The 19,964-nt window shown below is 38.5% G+C and overlaps 1 protein-coding gene across 3 annotated transcripts in view; it reads right to left on the reverse strand.

The window, feature by feature from the left end:
• Positions 1-19,964, reverse strand: part of pde4ba (phosphodiesterase 4B, cAMP-specific a) — a 211,801-nt gene that overhangs the window by 82,266 nt on the left and 109,571 nt on the right. The window contains exon 1 of one of the 3 annotated variants that reach the window (XM_031284041.2): positions 2,402-3,108. The exons of the other annotated variants lie outside the window; for them this stretch is intronic. Within the exon in view, the coding sequence (XP_031139901.1) occupies positions 2,402-2,496 (95 nt within the window). The 5' untranslated portion in view covers positions 2,497-3,108. Of the gene's footprint in view, positions 1-2,401; positions 3,109-19,964 lie in introns of those variants that run through there. 3 annotated transcript variants of the gene reach the window in all.

Genomic DNA, 19,964 nt, shown 5'->3' on the forward strand with positions numbered 1-19,964 from the left:
AGTTACTTATACAGATGACATGACACCAACTTCTCAAAGTTGCTGAGTAAACTTTATGTTGTTGGGTATTTTAATAAACTATTGTAGTGTCATTTAGTTTTTTTCCTTGCTCTGTTCCATTTCCTTGTGATGATGCCCTTGCGACAGTCCAAGCCAGCAGCCTGACGTGCCTCCAGCTGAGCCAGAATACCCACTATCCTCCTGGGATGAGACCCAGCCTAGTTTTTCACAGTCTGCACTCAAAATCAGCATCAGTTATTTCAAGCTTTCTTTGCTGCTTATTTTCATTCTCAACTAAGGTTTTGGGAGTTTTAACAAAACTTAATTTCACCAAATTCTTAATTTTAAAATGGCACTTGACAGTTGTAACAAACACTATTGGAGCCACCCTCTATTATACAATCCACCTTAGACGGGGCGACGCTGTGTCCCAATGTTTAAAGATGTACTGAGTGTCTTATTACAACTATCACATATGAGCATAAACTGTCAGACTAAGCAGGTGAAAGAAGACAAATAACACACCACAGTGCTCTTATCATTGAGCATAAATGGCCTTAATGAGGGCAGAAGTTAGTTTTCCATTAAGGGTTTGAATCATGGCACAAACATAATTAATTTAGGATTATTTATGTAGGAATAATATATTACACATTTTTTGATAATAATGCATTTCTGCTCTAATGATGGCCTTCAAGGAGAATAAGTGATTGCTTTGTACAATGTGATATTCCATGTACATTTTAGAAAAAATACTGATAACTTATTAAAGATACCTCCTATGCAGTAGTTTTTCTAAGAGTAGCATATTTGTTTTTCCTCCTGCTTTCCTGATTCTTTTAAGTAAGTGTAATAATGTGAACCTTTAAATAAAACTGCAGTGTCCAGACCAGGCTCTTTAGTTTAAATCTCTGACACAACATCAGTGTCTAGTCTACCAAAACTCTCACTCTTCCCAAACTCATTTGCTCCTTTGACGTCTGCTGTCCCATGATGGTGATGTATGCTGCTTTAAGGATAATAACACCAAAAATATTTGTTAAGGAGCACTGTGGTGCAGAAATACCACAACAACAATTACATTCTTGAAGTGTCAGTTCACCCAAATTACAAAGAAAAATAATCATGGTTTTCTATTTATCCCTACATATGGCACTGAGCCTTGCAGTACGTTTTAGTTTGGAGATTGCAGTTTCAATACTTCTACTTTATAGTCAAGCGATGCCTTTTATGTCAGAATTCAAATAAAGACTGATGTTCCCTTTACAGATTTTTTTCAATTTAATGTAAACATTTCCAATATTTCACTAGAAAAAAAGCAAATACTTCAGGAAACAAACAAAACAACATTAATTTGTTTTGCAGAAATGTTCTTAGCTTGTTAATCATCTTGCATCCCCCAACACTTAGCTTGGAAATCACTGTTATGAGAATGTGTAGGCGTTCCCAGTAATTACTATGTAGAAAGAATTAAACTAAACTAATATGGTCAGACTAGAAATCTGCTTGGCAACAAAGTCAAATTTACCAGTAGGGGTGTGCAAAAAAATTGATTCACATTTGAATCGTGATTCAAGCTCTACCGATTCAAAATCGATTCATAGAATTCCAAAAATCAATTCATATTTTTTAATAACAAATTATATATATATATATATATATATATATATATATATATATATTTTTTTTTTTTTTTTTTTTTTTAAATTGTATGTCTACTGCAATCACATGGGAAAAGTAACTACATTTATGTACTGTGAATCGTTTTTTTGAATTGATTTACCAGTCGTGGAGACCCTTCGATATCATGATTTGTTTTTTTTAGATATATATGTATCATGTATATGTATGTGTCTCAAATACCAGACTAAAAAAGTAAGGATGAAATATACAAATAAATCTGAACACTCCCAGACTTATTCACATGGTAAACTGCTTGACTCTCTTAACCGCAATAACACAGCCCACAACCTATTCAAAACATCACTCTGCTAAAACTGCTGCACCCGAAACCATAACATCTACTGAAGTTGGATTTTCTCACCCAAACATGTGACAGTGCATATAACCACATTCTAGTTGAGGATTACTATAATGATGAGAACCACATGAGAGGATTGTTTGATGTATTGGAAATAGGAAGTAACACTACACACAGCCTGGACACACATCCAGTAAGGGGAGGAGTTCAGGGACTCTGAGAAACACTATACAATTTAGTGAAGAGTTTCTTGAAATAAGACAACTTCAAATGCAAGAACATGTTCAGCAATTGAAGAAAGAAAGAATCTGAAAAATAATTCCTTATAACTGACACCAGATAAAACACTGCAAGAATAGAATCAAGTGTGCGACAGCATCAAGTGTGTGTGGTTGTGTGTGGTTAACTGTGTACCCTGACCTGTGAGCATGGTTGGCGGCGTGGAGTTTCCTGATAACTTCCTCGCTGAAGTCAAAATGAACCCTTCCTCTGGCACAGGGTGAACGCCGGTACATCGCCCCGACACACACATGCACTCATGCACACACTACACAGCACATACCATCACATACGTAACTACAAACTAGATCGACTGGAACACACCCAGAGTGTTAACAGCACAAGTGCAGCATTTCACACACAGACCAAGCATAGAGTACAAACGTAACACACTATCATACACACATTTGACAAGTCAGCACCATTAGTGACACACGGTAACATGTATACACACCTCTCACACACTTAACATCACAAAGCTCACTGATATCACACACTTTATCACACAACTGTAAATGAAAACCATTAAATGTATCTATCAGCTACTACAATCAAGTACCATCACATATTCACACACACCTCAAATAAATAGCAAGCCATCACTTATTCAGGGTACACAGTCATACATTTACATGACTGCTACCTATACAGCATCTGTTTAAAAAGTTTCTAAGCAGGATATCCATCAGCCCCTCGTCGGCACAGATAAAAGCAGCAAGCCGGTATCCAAACACCTTCTCTACACACTTGATCTCACGTCACACACAGCAGCAACATAAGCAGCGGTCCATACGTCACATCACGGAGGTCTTAAGCCCTCATTCACACTCTGACACTCTCTACTCTCTCTGCGGGCTCTTCTGTTCGTCACAGGCTATACTTCCTCCCCACAGTATGTGTGTGTGTGTGTGTGTGTGTGTGTGTGTGTGTGTGTGTGTGTGTACTGTAGTGTATGGAGCTCTGTTCCCTTCAGCGACCAGCATAGTAAGAAGGAACAGCCAAGTTCTGGAGTGGAGTTGCTGGAATGGAGTCATAATTCATCCATCAGTGACAGCCTTGATAGCTTTAATTAACACTGTATGTATGGAAAAAATACAGACGCATTATGGTTATATATACACACACACACACACACACACACACACACACACACAGCTTTAAACCAACTACACTGTATGTATAATTGCTATGTTGTTCAAATTATAATGATTTAAGTGAGTTAATTTTGCATTAACATTATGTCTGAAAAGCCTGAAAAAGAAGGAAAGATGGACTATAAGGTTTACTCTTATTCTACAGTAAATGTATATGCATCAGATATGAATTTATGGTGTCTTGTAAGCCCATGCAGGCTGCATAGAGTTGTATGCATGACACAATAATAAAAACACCAACACTTTACTGCAAGTCCCCCTTATTTAGTTTGTATAAACAGTATATAAACACATAATAAATAGCTAAAACACAAAAAAAAATATGTTGTTGTGGAGGCTGGTGTATAAACAGACAAATTATGAAAACATAGTAAAACACTGTTGTAATATTATATAAAATATGTCTTTACAATGTGTTATAAACTATTTATTAAATGTTTGTATACTGCTTATGAATGCTAAATTGTGGAGTTTTGATTCACTGTCTTTCCGTCAACCTGGTCTACCTTAACTGTCAGTTCCTGTCTGTGTGTGTCTGTGTGAGGAAAGAGGTGGCATCTGGCACCTTCGCAGGGGACCACAGTGCCTGATACAGTACAGTATAGTCACATCCAAGCCCTCATATACAGTATATGGTAACCGTGATGACAGATTTGTGATAAATAGCAGCACATACAGAACAGCAAATGCGCTGCAGAAATATAAGAAAAAGGGATAAAAGATACAGTACTTAGAAATACATTAAATTTGAAGCTACTGTAATATGTCTTTCTATATGTGGCAATATACAAGACAAGTCTAGTTGAATAACCAACTATCTGACTGTAAAATAGTCTTCACAATAAAAAACATTTGTAAAATATAATAAAGTAATTTTAGTGGATTAAAAAAAACAAATGACATAGACAACAGTGAGCATGTTATAGCTATAGGATGTAAACAAGGCACCTATTAATAATACTTGTAATAACTACACTTTGTCATTCTGCCATGTAATATACGTAGCAGCAGCTTGGTATCAGTAACAAATTTCAACTTGCTGTTCCAGTGCTGCATGCATGTTGTGCATTTTTATGAAAATCAAACCGAAGCATAATTTTCTATTTGAGTAAAGATCCCATTGATTGTGTGAGTAACTCTCTTCTATTTCTCATAACTTCCTCAAACAGTAGTCAGTAACCTTCCTGACTGATGAAGGAGTTTCTAATAACTACAGTTATGACAGGTCAAGTATGCTTCTCAGTCATTTATTTGGAAATGTTCCATGAAGATGACACATAACACACTCACTTAACAAAACACTTAAAGGGAGGAGTAGGGCTACAGAGGCCAAAACTGAATCACTACTACATTCCCACACTCTAGCTCGCCCCACTGCTTCATCATACACACTGAGATTAGAAATGGGAGAGGCGGAAGATGTGGTAGCCACAGGGCTGTGTATGTCCTGCGAGACAATGGGATTCCTCCTTAATGTGCTGCTGATGGTTAACCATAGAAGAAGAAGATACAGAAAGAGTTCTTCCTCACACTATAATGGTCGTCACCTATGGTATACCAGTGGGAACTGGTGCAGATTCTGAAAACACTGACATACAATTGATAATGGTTATACATGTAAATGCTTAAAGAGACAACAGTTATGTTGTTCAGATTCTTAAATGCCATGCAACCAGCAAATCTGTGTCATTATGGCAAAAATATACAGACAAGGATTATTTTCATTTCAGGATAACCATCCTAATTATTGTTTATTATTGTTGTTTAACATGTTATTCCAAGACAAAGCCTTCTCTACTTGATCTAATTATGTGGTGTTACATAATTTAGTGGCAGTGACAGTTAAATCATGCTAAAAATAGAGACCTTTGATTTGAGCTCATGATTTGACCTATAAAACTTACAATAGACACAACAACTATAATCAACTTAAGTGCTCATGTACAGTACATGTACATTTTTGTTTACATTTGCAGTTAAAATGTAACTGCCACTTTTATCCAGAGTTACTAATACAAGGGAACAGTTGAATAACTAGTGAACAACACTACAGTGTAAACTGGCAAAAAGAATGACAGTGTTTATAAGGCTTGGTGCTGCTGTGTTTCACTGAAATTAATCAGATGCGAAATAAACTTTATGCCTAGACACAGCAGCATTATAATAAACAAAACCTTGGCAAACATAACAAATACATGTATCTCTAGTTCTAATTGTTTGTACGTGCTATTGTAGAATATGTTGATGAAACCAAATCACAGCCACCCAGTGAAACCGTTCACTATTGGGCAGGGCATTCTGTATTCTGGCCTTCTCTTGTGCTGACAGCCCAAAACAGCTTCCAGTGTTGATGGGTAAAACCATAGACTGCATAAACTCTTATGCTTAAGTAAAATGAAGCAGGATCCCTTTGTGAACATCAGAGGGCACCATTCCACATTCTCAGGCCTGCATCCACGAGATGGCAGTGTGTAACTGTATTATATGGCATCCAGATAAAGCATGAAACTCATATTTACAGGATGGCATGCAAGATGTGCCACCAGATGAGCCATGCTATATGGAAAGCACTCAGAGCTGGAATTACACAGGATTTGAAAACAGTTCCTTCAAATGTATTGTATTGAATTGTGAAACTGTATGTTGTCCTGCACGCTTACGCTTTTCTTGGCCAGGTCGCCGTTGCAAATGAGAACCTGTTCTCAACGGCCTACCTGGTTAAATAAAGATTAAAAAAAATGGTATTTCATGTTGGATCAAAATGACGGAGATAATGGTTGTAAAGCAGCCGCTGTGACTTGAGCCTGTACCCATATCTGTGAATAAGGATGAGAGGTGGGTATGCTCTGAATACCAAGCAAGATGACAAGCACATAACTCTAGCACATAATTACACAACAGGGATCTTCACTAAAATCTTTTGTTGATGCATTTTAACTTTAAGTGTTAATTTATTTATTCAACTGAAGTCTTGTTTTTGATTCAAGTCAGACATTTTTATCATTTATCTTAATGTAAAACTTTTTTTTCGGAGATATGTATGTGTGTAATTTGAGTGCATGTACATGCGGAACAGCACCTTTTTTGATCTGGTTTGATTTGGATTCACATAGAAGAGAACCATAATTAAACATCGATCAGACATCCATTTGACAGCTTAAGGGTAGCCTGTCAAATTGTAGCTGGCAGACGGCTCCTCTGGCTTGTCCTTGTGATTTAAATCAATATCACACTGCAGATGAGGCAACCGAAAAAAAGACATACTTTAGCAAAATGTCTTTTGTCTTGGTGCGCCAGAAAGAAAGACTGCAAATAGAATCTCAGATATATTTGACAGAGCCTGACAGGCACAACATCGCCTTTGACATGAAAGCTGTCTCTCTCATACAAACACACACACAATCACATTAAATCAGGATCAAACAACAGGCATGATCCCTGAAAGCTATTTAAATATCAATTCTAAAAATTGAGAAAGGAAGAAAGAGGCAGACAGAGTTCAGAGGGGCCGAATGATACACGTTTATAAGACAGAGGCTGACAAAGGAACCTAGACAGTGTGAAAGATATGAAGTGATTTTACAGACTGGGGAATATACAAATCTTAATTCTCATCCTCTCTGATTCTGACTCAATTCACAAATTCCAAAAGTGCATGCGGACATGGGTATTTCAGTTTAAAAAGAAACGACTGAACTCTGAACTACAAGTGCAGTAAAGTTTCTAGCTATAATGGTATGTAGACAAATCTAAGTCTAACCAGCCTGATCTTCAATGTGACTGATTCACATCTTGTGATTCCAAGATATCATCATCATAAATCATTGGGTATTCGTCAGATGTCACTAATCCACAATAAATACCGCTTCTTCATTAATGCTGTTATTAAAGGGGAACTATGCAGTGTTTTTTTTAGCTTAATTTACCTTAAATGAACAGCTTCGGAGTCAGTGGAATGGTTATATGACTTTTTTCGGGTTGAATGGTGGTCGTCTCGCTCCCCCCTAGCGCCTGTGAGCGGAAAAACCACACCTGCAACTTTTGGCTGGCGAGCCGCCAGCCTCAGTGTCAGGAAGTATCGCGTGATATCAGGTCTCGCGATGTAACAAATTGCTTCACGGCACCGCACAGATACACTCCCCCATCCAGGAACCGGCTAGCTATAAGAACAAGGTAACGATCGAGTTTTTCACACTATCGTGATGGCCGGCAAAAAAGAAGCAGAAAGCTAGGAAAGCATTGTCGGAGGAACAGAGAAAGAGGAAACAGCAGACTGAAGGAAGCAAGTTTTTACACAGTGTTGCCAAATGTCTATTCCGAAGCTGTAGGGGGAGCTCTATAGAGAAACCTGCGAGCAAAAAGCGAGAACACAGCGAAGAAATTGCCAAAACTGCATAGCGCCCCTTTAAATTCACTGTTTCCACTATCACTTACATTCATTTAGTCATTCTGGGCTACCAGCTCAATTGACCCTTCGAAGCCCCACCCTCCTTAGTTACTGTTGCTACCCCCGACAAGCTTTCGTGCCTGGCACGTCTATTACAGTAAGTATGCACCGGCGTCAGACATTCCCAAGGAGATAATTAGTAATTTTTGGCGAACAGGTGAAATATCTGAGAGAGCAAGACAAAAGGGACTTCAGTATGCATTCGAGGGATATATCCACGACATAATATGCAACCGATTAGAGAATAATTTCATCAAAATTGAAGCTAAAGCCTATAGGTCATGCAATAATGTGAGCCGCCTCATACACTGACCATTCAAATGGGAAACACACAAATTGAGGAACAGCTATGTTCATGCACAGCAGGGTAAGTGACATTTGAAAATAATCTTATAATTGTAAATCAAACAGCTTATCCATAAATCTTGTGGAATACACAAGACATTAGCCTGACCACTTTGCAATGATAACATTCTCCTGCTTATAATTTTAGCGATTAACAAAATGCTGAAATATATTTTAAAGTATGTCAGTGAGCCTCTGTCTTGCCTTTAATCATCTTAAGGACTGGTTAATAACAGATGTGTACCCACTCGATCGCTCTCTGGGACATGTTTTCATGCTAATCGAATGTGTTTGGAGCTTAAAACAAGCTAGCGCGGACCGCCGATTAGCTTAGAAAGACAGTAGCTCCCAAGACGGTGGCCGCCTGTATACGAGAACGCGACTGTCTTTATAATCTATCTTTTTAATAAACTGTCTGTACACTTACAAAGTTCTCAATTCTTCAGTTAACATTTAGGGACACTCATTATGCTACCGTTGAAGTGTGGTGATATTTTGAGCCTTTTTAGTGGTATAAATAGCGATTTGTTTTTACCTTCCCTGTGCCCCGAATACTAGCATTGTAAGCTAATCAGCGGTCTGCGCTAGCTTGTTTCAAGCTCCAAACACATTCGATTAGCATGAAAACATGTCCCAGAGAGCGATTGAGTGGGTACACATCTGTTATTTAACCCCTAGGTTCGTTTTGCGCCACATTTTACGTTCAAATATATATGCATTATGAACAAAGAACCATCATTATTTCCAAGCAATGCTGTTTTGAGTTAGCTAGCATTAGCGTGTTCTTGCCTAGGAGCAAACATATGTGTTTTTGTTAAAGCAGCCATATTATACTCATTTTCAGGTTCATAATTGTATTTTAAGGTTGTACCAGAACATGTTTACATGGTTTAATTTTCAAAAAACACCATATTTTTGTTGTACTCTAGTGCTCTCTTTCACTGCTGCAGATCCTCTTTTCAGCTGGTCTCTGTTTTAGCTACAGAGTGAGACCTCTTTTCTTCTTCTTCTTCTTCTGTACTATCTTTGATTGCTCTTGCACATGCCCAGTAGCTCAGATGTAGATCATGTCAGCTAGCTAGCTCCATAGACAGTAAAAGAAAGGCTGTTTCTACAACTTCGGTCAGTTACAAGGCAGGATTAGCTGGGAGACTTCTAAATGAGGGCGCACATGTAAGTAGTTCTTTTGTAGATTATGGTGAACTTGTGTGTGTTGTAGCAGTGCTTTGCTATTGAGAACGAGGTAGCATGCTAGCGTTAGCATGCTACGAGCTAATGGTTGCAGTTAGCCTGCTCGTTTCGGCTTGTGATGTCACAAGCCGTGCCGATTTTGAACAGCTCACCCAGAGACTGAAGGCAGGACACATTCAGAAACTGTATCTCACTCTAAACAGCATGGATGGATTTTTTTCAAAGTTTGTATGTGTGTGGAAGCACCAGAGACACAACATAACACCCCAAATCCCAGAAAAAGTGATTTTTTCATAATATGGGCACTTTAATACTGTCAACATTTAGCTAGTTGTAAATGGGGCCTCCCACACTGCTTGATCCACGCCCAGCCTTTCTCCCCTTGGGTTTTAGGTTTAGGGAAGGGAACAAATTCCACCGACCCGTCCAAACTTTTAGGATACCGGGTATCGGATTTGCACAACGCTTCGGCGTACGGTGTTTCCCTCGCTCGAAAGCTTGACAGACCTCCCACGCCTAGTTACGGTTGCTAAGTCACGATTGGCCTGTGGCTTAGCGAAGGGTCAATTCTAAGTGCCACAGCAGTTGTGCATGGTAGCACAGTTTTTATCACTATATGCCAGGTATCAGATCGGTACTCAATATTGGCAGATATCCTGAGTTTAGGTATCTAAATGAGGATTTAGTTCATCGGATTGGTTCATCCCTAATCTTCACAACTCTTGTTCATCCCTAATCTTCACAATTCATGTCGGACCTCAGCGACCATCACAAAACATCACCGTGTGAATGTCCACCATGCAGAACCACTGTACAGAACTAATTAAACATCTTAGGACTTGCTTTTGACCTGGTACATCTATATATATATTCTTCATGAAGACTTTTTTTTCCAACACTGGCTTGGAGATCTTTTGCATTTTGCTGAGACACCTAAACAGCAATCAACATGACAAATTAGCAAGCATCTTTCAGGTGACAACGGCTTCCTTCCTGCTTCTGGTCCAGAGTGGCAGGGCATTCCTCAGCTCAAACATTTATTCCACTTAATAAGGAGTGTCTTCCACAGATGCAAGTATGACACTTAAGTAGTCTTGTGGAGCAGAGAGGGACCCTCTTTGGTCTACAAGTCACTCTCATAGTGTTGGTGACAATGATAAATGAGCCCAGTGATAACATGATCCTGATATGTATTAGTGCAGTTGTATTTTTGTTATCGCCAAGGTTAACCCCACAGTCTGAATTTGTCTATGTTCATTCATGTTAACTTTGACATCACAGATGAGGCGATTATTGAGTTGCCACAGAAACGACGGGCATCACAAACACACAAAGACACATAGGTCTCTGAGGTCTGACTTTAGCATGAGAATCACTCCAAACACTTCATTCATCCAATTATTACTTAACATATCACTCATCCAGTGGCCTCCATTCAAACTGACCGAAGCAAAAGGAAAGGGAAGAGAAAAATAAATAAAAGAGACAATGAGCCCTTATCAACCAGGTGCCACATTCAATTTTTCAGATAGAGGGAGAATTTAAGATCAACAGGTGTCTGTCCTGCAGGTCTTACTAAAACATAGCTTTCCCGATCTCCCCCTACCCTCTCTCTCTGTATAAATATAATTTCCCTCTCTGAAAAAGAGGGCACGGCAGTCAGTTCCCCTGTGATTAACCTAATCCCCTAATCGCAGAGCAGTGCTCCTTTCAGTACCAAAACCATACCATTTTAAGCGTCAGCAGCACTCACACTGTGATAACCAGGGGGCACACTCTGAAAAAAAGTGTGAATTTTAAGCAGTGCAGAGCTAACACCACTACTAAATATACTAACGAAAGCCATAAAAACAAGAGCTCAAAAAGAGCAACAGTACAACATAGCTTGACTGTAAGAACACTGATGCTTGGGATACTTCACTGTAAGGTCGGGGCTTCTGGAAAGCTGGGGCTAACGTTAAGATAGCTGTCAGTAAATACCTCCAACAGGTAGGCTGTTTGTACATGTGTTAACAGAATATGTGATGTGTGGGTGTGGAGGCTTCGGAGTTGTTTAAAGGTACTTTTTGACTGAGTTGGTGTGCATAACAAGTGTTCACTCAGTGGTGGAAGAAGTATACAAAAGTAAAAGTAGCAAAAGTTATTTATTCTTCCCAGTGTCAGTGTTTTATTATTATATATCAAGTTGTTAGATTAATATTACTAGTGCATTAATGTGTGTGTTGCATTTTACTGGTGAAGATGTTTAAGGCTGTGCTAATTATAACTATACTTACATTAATATACTGTTGGGTAGCTTAATCTACAGCAATGCCTCATATTCTATAAGATCATCATGTGTATAGTGTCGCTGTCCTGTGAGAAGCATGTATCTCTTAAAAGTCAACTTTTCATGAGCTCAGAAAAACAGCCCTGTTTTCAGCTTTGTGATGATGCATTTTCAGCTGATCCAAGAGGGGTTTTAAATTATTTATTTAGTAAAATAACCAGGGGAGAATCTTCACAGATCAGGTCAGATGTTGTTAGTGGTCCCCCGCACTCATTTTAAAACCAGAGGGGATTGTTCAAATGCTGTTGATTCTTTTAAAAAGCAGTTGATGACTTGGCTATTCAAACAGGCTTTTAGTTAGACAAGGGATTTTATGGCTGTCTGATTTTATGTACCCATGTTTTGTCTTGTTTTCCAATTTATTGTAAAGCACTTTGTGATTTGTATCCGTGAAAAGTGCTATATAAATAAACTTTACTATATAAATAAACTTTACACAGAAACACTTAATCCCTCAGTTTGTCAGATACATAGTGGTGACATTGTTTTGTTATCTGGATATGAATATGTTTTCATTTTTGTCCGCACATGTGGCATCTGGTCCTGTTCTGTTAAAATAAAAACAACATTCACTCAAACAAAAAAAGTTTGCCTCACTTCCTCAATGATCAAACTCAATTATTTAGAGCAACTACGTACTAAATGCAAAGGAAACCCAGCACATCATCACGTCATTGCTGCATTTCAAAGACACACAACACACATTATATTATAGTCTACCATCTGGTAGTGTGTGTGCATGTCCTTCTGCATGGTGCTTGGTGTTTTTACAATATCATTTTTCCAGCAAGTCCAGTCAATGACGTGCATGCATACGTTTGTTGTGGTGAGGATATTTAAGGCTAAGAACATGGTGGATGGTGTTGAGGGTTAGAGGGCTTGATCCTGATGAAGGAACGGGGATTCAGGTAACAGGGCCCATGTGTGCCAAGTTTTCTCTTACAGGCTCTTTCCTTCCAACTTCTAAACATAGCACCTTTTTTTATCTGTTCCATCTCCAACTGAAATGCTGCAGGATCAGTAGGTAGGAGTGTAAACTGCAAAGTGGTTCAAAACAATGATTCACTTCAGGTGCATAGATCAAGCAGAATGAATGAGGGAATGTTCACCAAATCACTGAACTTCCAGCTCTGCATACACTTCAGCTGTTCAGAGTATGCATGGGAGGTCCTTTTTTAACCAGCACATAAACTAAGCTTGTGTTGTAGTCGGAATAGATTTTTGAACAAAAGTACATAGTTTCAAGGCTTACTGCTATACTATCTCAATGCAGTGCGTGTTGTGAAACAGTGATTAGCTGCTGCTACCATACTTTGCACTTTTAATACTTTTAATCCTGCTTCAGGCTAGGTTTAGATTGATTATCAAAACATGTTATATCTGGTGGATGATCTTTTTCCGAATTGCATAAAATTAGATTGGGTGCCACCGAAATCTCCTGAGAGGAAATGTATTTCTTGTTGAAACCCCGTAATATCACATTTCACTTAGACAACGTGAGAAGCACTTATTGTAGAGTTTAGGCCAGCTAACAGTATATCCAGACATACAGAGCACACTTAAAGTTGGCTATAAATCCCCATTTAGCAATGTAAACCCAAGTATGGCGAGACATTTGTTGAATTGAAATGCAGATGTGCACGAGTGAGTTGACATGGGTGGCAGTGTTTGTGCAGCTGGTGAAAACAGAGACTGAGAAAGGAGAGCAAGAAAAAGAGTAAAATAAAAAAGGGGCAATTTTCACACCACAGCTCTCCTCTATGCACTGAGGTGATTTTCTTGCAGCTAAGTTTTATCAGCAATTTCCAGCGATCTACAGAGAGCACACCTCTGAGCTTCCACCACAAGGGACTGAGTCTAATGAGAATGACACACTTTGTCCTTACACAGCAATTATGTTCACATGAAAAAGCACGCACATATACACACACACACACACACACACACACACACACACACACACAGTTTGATACTCTCAACCATCTCCTAGAAATTACATTCATATACAACTAATTTGCAACAGTGAATATGTTTTGAAGGAATCGTTAAGCCGTCTGGATTACGTTTTCTATTAACAGAGTGAGGAATTGTTCATTAACGTACATTTAGCAAAGAGCAATAATTGTTGATGCTTAATGTAACAGTAAAATGTTCACTGACAGTATTTATTTAATTTTTTTTCTGCCAACATATCCCATCTTGCAATATAATATCCACTTATAGTGCCTATCCTCACATTATTACACTTTTTTATGGTTATGTTTTGACACTTGGTTAAGGTTAGGGAAAGTTTATGGTCTAGATTTAGTCACAATGTGTTATTAACATTTAACCGAATCCAAACATTTTCCCTAAACTAAACCAAATTGTTTTTGTTGCCTAAACATAATCACAGGACTCGGGAACCCTGGCCTCTTGTGTCAAAGTCCTGCGACTCCGGTGCGGTACACAAATAAAGCACTTCATTCAATAAAAAAATGTCACCACAACGTAACTGGCAAAACAATTTAGTAATATATAAACATTATTTCTAGGAGACTCAAATTGACACAAACTCAAACTAACACATCTTTACACCCACACTGTGAGGGGCAACAGCAACCTTTATCTTCACATACCAAACTCAGGAGTGACAACGGTAGCAGAAAGGGCTGATGGGAAAATCCAGACCAGATGGTGTCGTTGTCATCGCCTCTGTTACCATTGTAATCAAAAATCTATTTGTTTCTTGTTTGTTTGTTGTTCTCTTCAGGTCTCAATAACTTACTTGTTTCGATTCATAGATGATGAAAGTGTAAGACCGGTATTATTGAACAAATCTTCTTAAGAAGTAGAGCGACACACAGGCGACGCATCCTGGAGTACCACCATGGATCGTCTCAGGACAGTTTCAGAAATTCATCAGGACATAATCGCAGCATTCTTTGATAACTTGCTCTTGGTTTTCAAAAAAAAGCAGCAGGTAGTAGCTCAGACTGGCCACATAAATCCACCCTCCATGTTCATTGCAGTCATCTCTCAGGTACTGCAGGTCAGCCGTTTTCAGCAAATAGGATGAGACAGAAAGTGAGTTCCAGCCAATTTAACAATCATCATTCTGTCATTCAGAAATTTCCCAAGTTCTCACAAGGCCAGCATTAAAAAACTAAGACCAGAAAAACTAATACAATCTTTAAAAAAAAAAAGATTAAAGAAAATGTTTCCTTCATGTAAATACTAATAATCCTTCGATCCAGTGTTGATCACAGCATCTGTTTCATGCCAATTTTCCTCCAAGCATTCAGAGCCATGTGTCACGTCTCCGCCTGTCCCTGTCCTGCTGAAATTAACGCTGTTCCTCTTTCTATTCTCTGACTCAATTCAGGTCTGCGGGACCCTGCACAGGTCACATTTCATGGATGTTCTTTGATCACCCAGCCCCAAGTAACGAAGGTATATATATTTGCATTGGCCAAAACAACAACTGCTGAACAATTTGGCTTTCTTGGCAACAACAAATGTCACATCAAATTCCAGTTTAACTTTTTTGATTTAATAAAATAACGAAAAAACTTCCTTAAATTCCTCAGAACATCTGTCTGTAAATACTGATGCATCCGACTTCTTTCTCCACTCCAACTACAAGTCAAGCCAATGGTAATAACAAGAGATTTAACATCAATTGTGGTTTTTCAGTCAAATTTCAGCCCAGCAGTAAAGCAATGACCCTCTCTGGCAAAAACATTCAAAAAGAACTGTATCCTTGTTGGCTCCCCTTCTCTTGTTACTCGACTACTTCCTTCATAGCACTCTCTGTGTCACAGCAGCTACGTCTGTCTCACTGTACTTGCTGATTGTACCTACACAGGGTTTGATTACACATAGGCACACGGTACAAGCCGATAAGGACTACAGCAACAACTCTAGCCCGCATCGAGACACACAATCCACCGCTTTTAAAAGCAACACACACATCGAGAGCTGCATGTTTCTTAAAGCCAGCAATGCTGGCTGATGTGCAGCTTGACACTTGAGACTGTGTGTATCAAATAGCATTCAGTAAACACAAACTGCAGCTGAATACACAATCTGTTTTTACACGGGTGCCCACTTTCTTAGTCTATTCAAAGTCCTCTATAAAACAACATGTTAATCTGCTGTGCAACAAGTGGGTTCGAAAGCACTTGACTCATGGCTCTGTGTGGTCGGCCATTGTTTGCTTTGAAATTTTTTTTAGTGCATGTATTGTGGGCTCAGGAATTTATTTTTTGAAAGTATTTCTATGGATAGAACAGGAAATGCTTTTATGTTCCATAAACTGACTGATAGATCAAGATGAATTTATATTGGACAAACTCGTAGTTTTTAAAACAATACCCAGTAGGTGACAGTAAGGTGTATTTTCTCATTAATATCCCTACCTCTTCATCAAGCATGTCAGTCAAGTGCTTGGACTGAAGCTTTTATTTGAGGCTGAGTCTTGTTACATCCTTGATTCTTAAACTCTCACAGCCGGTTATTTGATTATTGACTTATTGTCAAAGCAGCATCACACAACTCTAACAAACTAAACACGTCTGGACTGAGAGAAGTCCATAAAAGGTGTGAAATTATTGATCTCTATACGAACTAGGGAAACAAACATTTGTAGAAAGATCCTGGAAACCTACAGGAGTTTCCACTCTAATTTAAAGATGCACATAGCAACATGTTTCATATGAACATCCAATCAAATTACTTCCTGCACACTGAGAATCAACATCCAACACTGCAGCTCTGTGCAGCCTTTAGTCTCTTTAGCTTATTGTTTTGGTTTTCCAGCCTGCCCATCAAGTAACAGCCGGAAGCTCAAGTAAACACATTCAAGCATGTCGCAGCTTAAAAGCTTGGTGACCTACATAGCAGTACTGTGCCTGAATGCATCCTGTGCAGACACTGACAAATCATTGAAGCTGCTGCTCTGCTAATATGCAGCTTTCACTACCCAGTCTGAGTAAACATTGTGTAAGACCCAGATAATTTTCTCAGGAGTTGTTGACCAACCAAACCTTAAACGTGGTATAATTAATATTGGACCTATATTCATCAGGTGGCCAGAAACATGACTCCAGTGGACTGATAATGTTGCTCTCTGTCTACTGCGGCAATTGTTAACATTACAGCTATTGGGACTGTGTTTCTATAACTTTGTTTTGGAGTATTTCTGCCCCTGAGTGGCCAAATATTAGATTCATGGGAATTCCCTAATCCCCAAAGGAATTTCTGATTTGTCCGATCTAAATTTTTAATATAGGTAAATATGTTTTATGGCAAGAATTTAGGTAAGAACATTATCACAGACAACCTGTCCCGTAAAATAGTTTAGAGTTTAAACTCTACCCTCAATTCTTCTAATGCAGTAAATAGTTACACTACTATCAAACTGACAAGAAACAAGCCATGTGGACCCCCGACATAAAAACCCCCCCCAAATACTGTGTTTTTCTCCCCCTCTTTCTGCCTCCTGCTTATTGGGGAAAACATTTAGATGAAATGTGGTTCAAGGTTCAGCTAACTCATTTGCACACACACACACACATACATGCACGCACGCACGCACGCACACACACACACACACACACACACACACACACACACACACACACACACACACACACACACACACACACACACACACACACACACACACACACACACACACCAACAACAACAACAACAATATGCTACAACCATACAGTATGGTAAAGGTAGTAGCTGGGAAATTCTTCAAACACATGAACATGAGAGAGAGGAAAAAACAAAAGCACTGAGGTGAGAGACATTTCCATGGCAACCACATTCAGACCAATGAATACCAGCTCACCATTGAGACCTTATAGTAAGCCCAAGATTCATAATAAACCTGAGGCCATGATAGTGTTATAGCAATAGCTTCCTATTACTGCAGCTGACTAAAGTTATACTGTACAATCATTTTTGTATGCGTTTGATTTACATTTAATTTAAGTAACTGTGCAAGTATATTGTGTTTGCAATATTAGCATTTTCTGTTCTACTCTCACAAATTAGTCTAAACATAATTTGAAGATCTATGTGGACCTCTGAACCTTTTAATAGGCCTACTAAAACCACACATACATGCTGACTACTGAGGTGGATGGAGTTTACAACCAGCTGATTTCCCCACTGCCAAAAGTTCCTTTTCAACAAAATTCACAGACACGTGGACCACCTCTAAATGTGCCCCGTAAAAAAATGTATGGGACATTGTAGAAGTTGAAGGCTTAGCTATGACTGACACTCATCTCTAAATAAACATATACAAAATACTGTATGTATAAATATATAATGAACAAAGAAATGAAGCTAAGTGTACTAAGGTGCTTAGTGCAAAAAAATATTTTTACATTAGAAAAGTTGGTTCAAAAAACACAAAGCAGCTGGATTACTTGTCAATTTAAATTAAGCCATATTTTAGGAGTTCATGTTGGTTGGCCATGTGAAAGTGAAAACTAATTGGCTTGATGGTGAGCAAAGAGCAGGCGAGAGCTGAACACACTCTCTATTCACTAGCACATAATATAATGGCGGTCAGGGCTTTGGGTCATAGGGGGCAGTATTTATTATAATACATAATACATATTTGGTTTGACTGTATAATATTTAGCGCACCATTTAGGCCAGATAAATGATTCACATTTTTATTTCTATCCCTATAAATAGTGTATTAAGCTTGAGAAGGAATTTTAATGGAGGTCTTGTTTAGTATTTTTTAGAGCAAATGTAACAGTAGATTAAATCAAGTGCGGGCATTTAAAAACCAGCGGTAGGTATTAATGAGGAAATTAGCTGCCTTCTCTTCTAGGGCTGTTGGAACCAATTCCGAAAGTTGAATATAATGTGAATAGTAAAAAAAATCAATACTAATTGAATGCTGAAATTACTGCTATTGTTTTGGCTCACGTCTCGCCTTGGTCTACTCACATGTGAAAATGAAAATCAGTTAAAATGCTTATGTTATCATTAATTAGCTCGTTCTTGTTTCCTAACTGCATTGCAAGTTATAGGAGCTCAGCTGGGAGCCTAATAGACAGCTAATGTTAACGTGCCCTTCAGCTGTCAGAGTCTGCTTTGACTTCTGATATTAACCTATAATAGCTGTATTAATTCACATGACAATCTGCCAGAAACCGGTTGCTTATAAACCGTTGAAAAAGTAGTGAAAGCACCGTTTGGCAAAGTTATCAATGCCGTTAGCATGGTAACTAACACTTTGTATATGACATTTCTTTTCGGCTGTACTTTCAAGCGTTCTGCCAGAAATGCAATGCGTGGTAATGTAGTTGCCCCTTTCCCTTGAAAGCTAATGTTTGAAATCCCTCTAGTGAACAGACTGTATAACAACAACCACATGCCTGTAGTGGCATTGGCAGTGCATAAGCCGGAGTAGTTTAGTAAACATTAATTATAGGCTAAATTTGAGCATTAAATACTCAAATATAATTCAAATATTAAAAATAATATGGAATGAAATTTGAATGGTATTATAGAAGACGATTGGCAGCTCTATTCCCTTCTCAGTACTATTCATCATATATAATCCGTTTGTATTATAGCTGTCAGGTTAAATTAAAAAAAAGGTGCTGCTAAGCTTGCTTGCTTGTCCTCTACCACTGTGTGGCTGCCAATGAATATCACAGCCCATCAGCACTCCGGCATCGACATGTGGGCTCCATTTCTTTATGGTTCTCCGCAGGGGGTCGCATTGATTTCACTTTCGTTAGCTTTAATTTATGCTTTGCAGGGAGACACGAAACCTCTAGCCTCAACAGCAAAACCAAATCTATACTCTAATTCCTTCCCAATTAAAATGTTCTTCGTCAATATAATGGCTTAGTGTGATGCATTGAATGTGCAAAATATCAGAAAACCTATAAACAAAGGTAAGTGAATCTAGCTAAAAACCACTACCTCTTGTTGATGTTCCCTTGTTTGGCATCCATATGATAAGAGCAAGAGATGCAGATCAAGAAACAGCAGGAGAAGTATTTTGCTTTACCTATAATTCAATATCAGGAATATGTCCAAATATTAAAGAACATAAAAATATCGGAATTGTCTCTTAGAGCTCTAAACCAGATTTACAATGAAGCCCTAATGCATTTTGCCCTTGACACACAAATCATATATAAAGCACATACTCATGTCCAACACAAAGGCCACCACTGCCATCACCACAACAACGTACAATGTAATTAT

This window comes from Sander lucioperca, chromosome 11 (assembly GCF_008315115.2).
Source record: "Sander lucioperca isolate FBNREF2018 chromosome 11, SLUC_FBN_1.2, whole genome shotgun sequence".
In the NCBI taxonomy this organism is placed as follows: Eukaryota; Metazoa; Chordata; class Actinopteri; order Perciformes; family Percidae; genus Sander; species Sander lucioperca.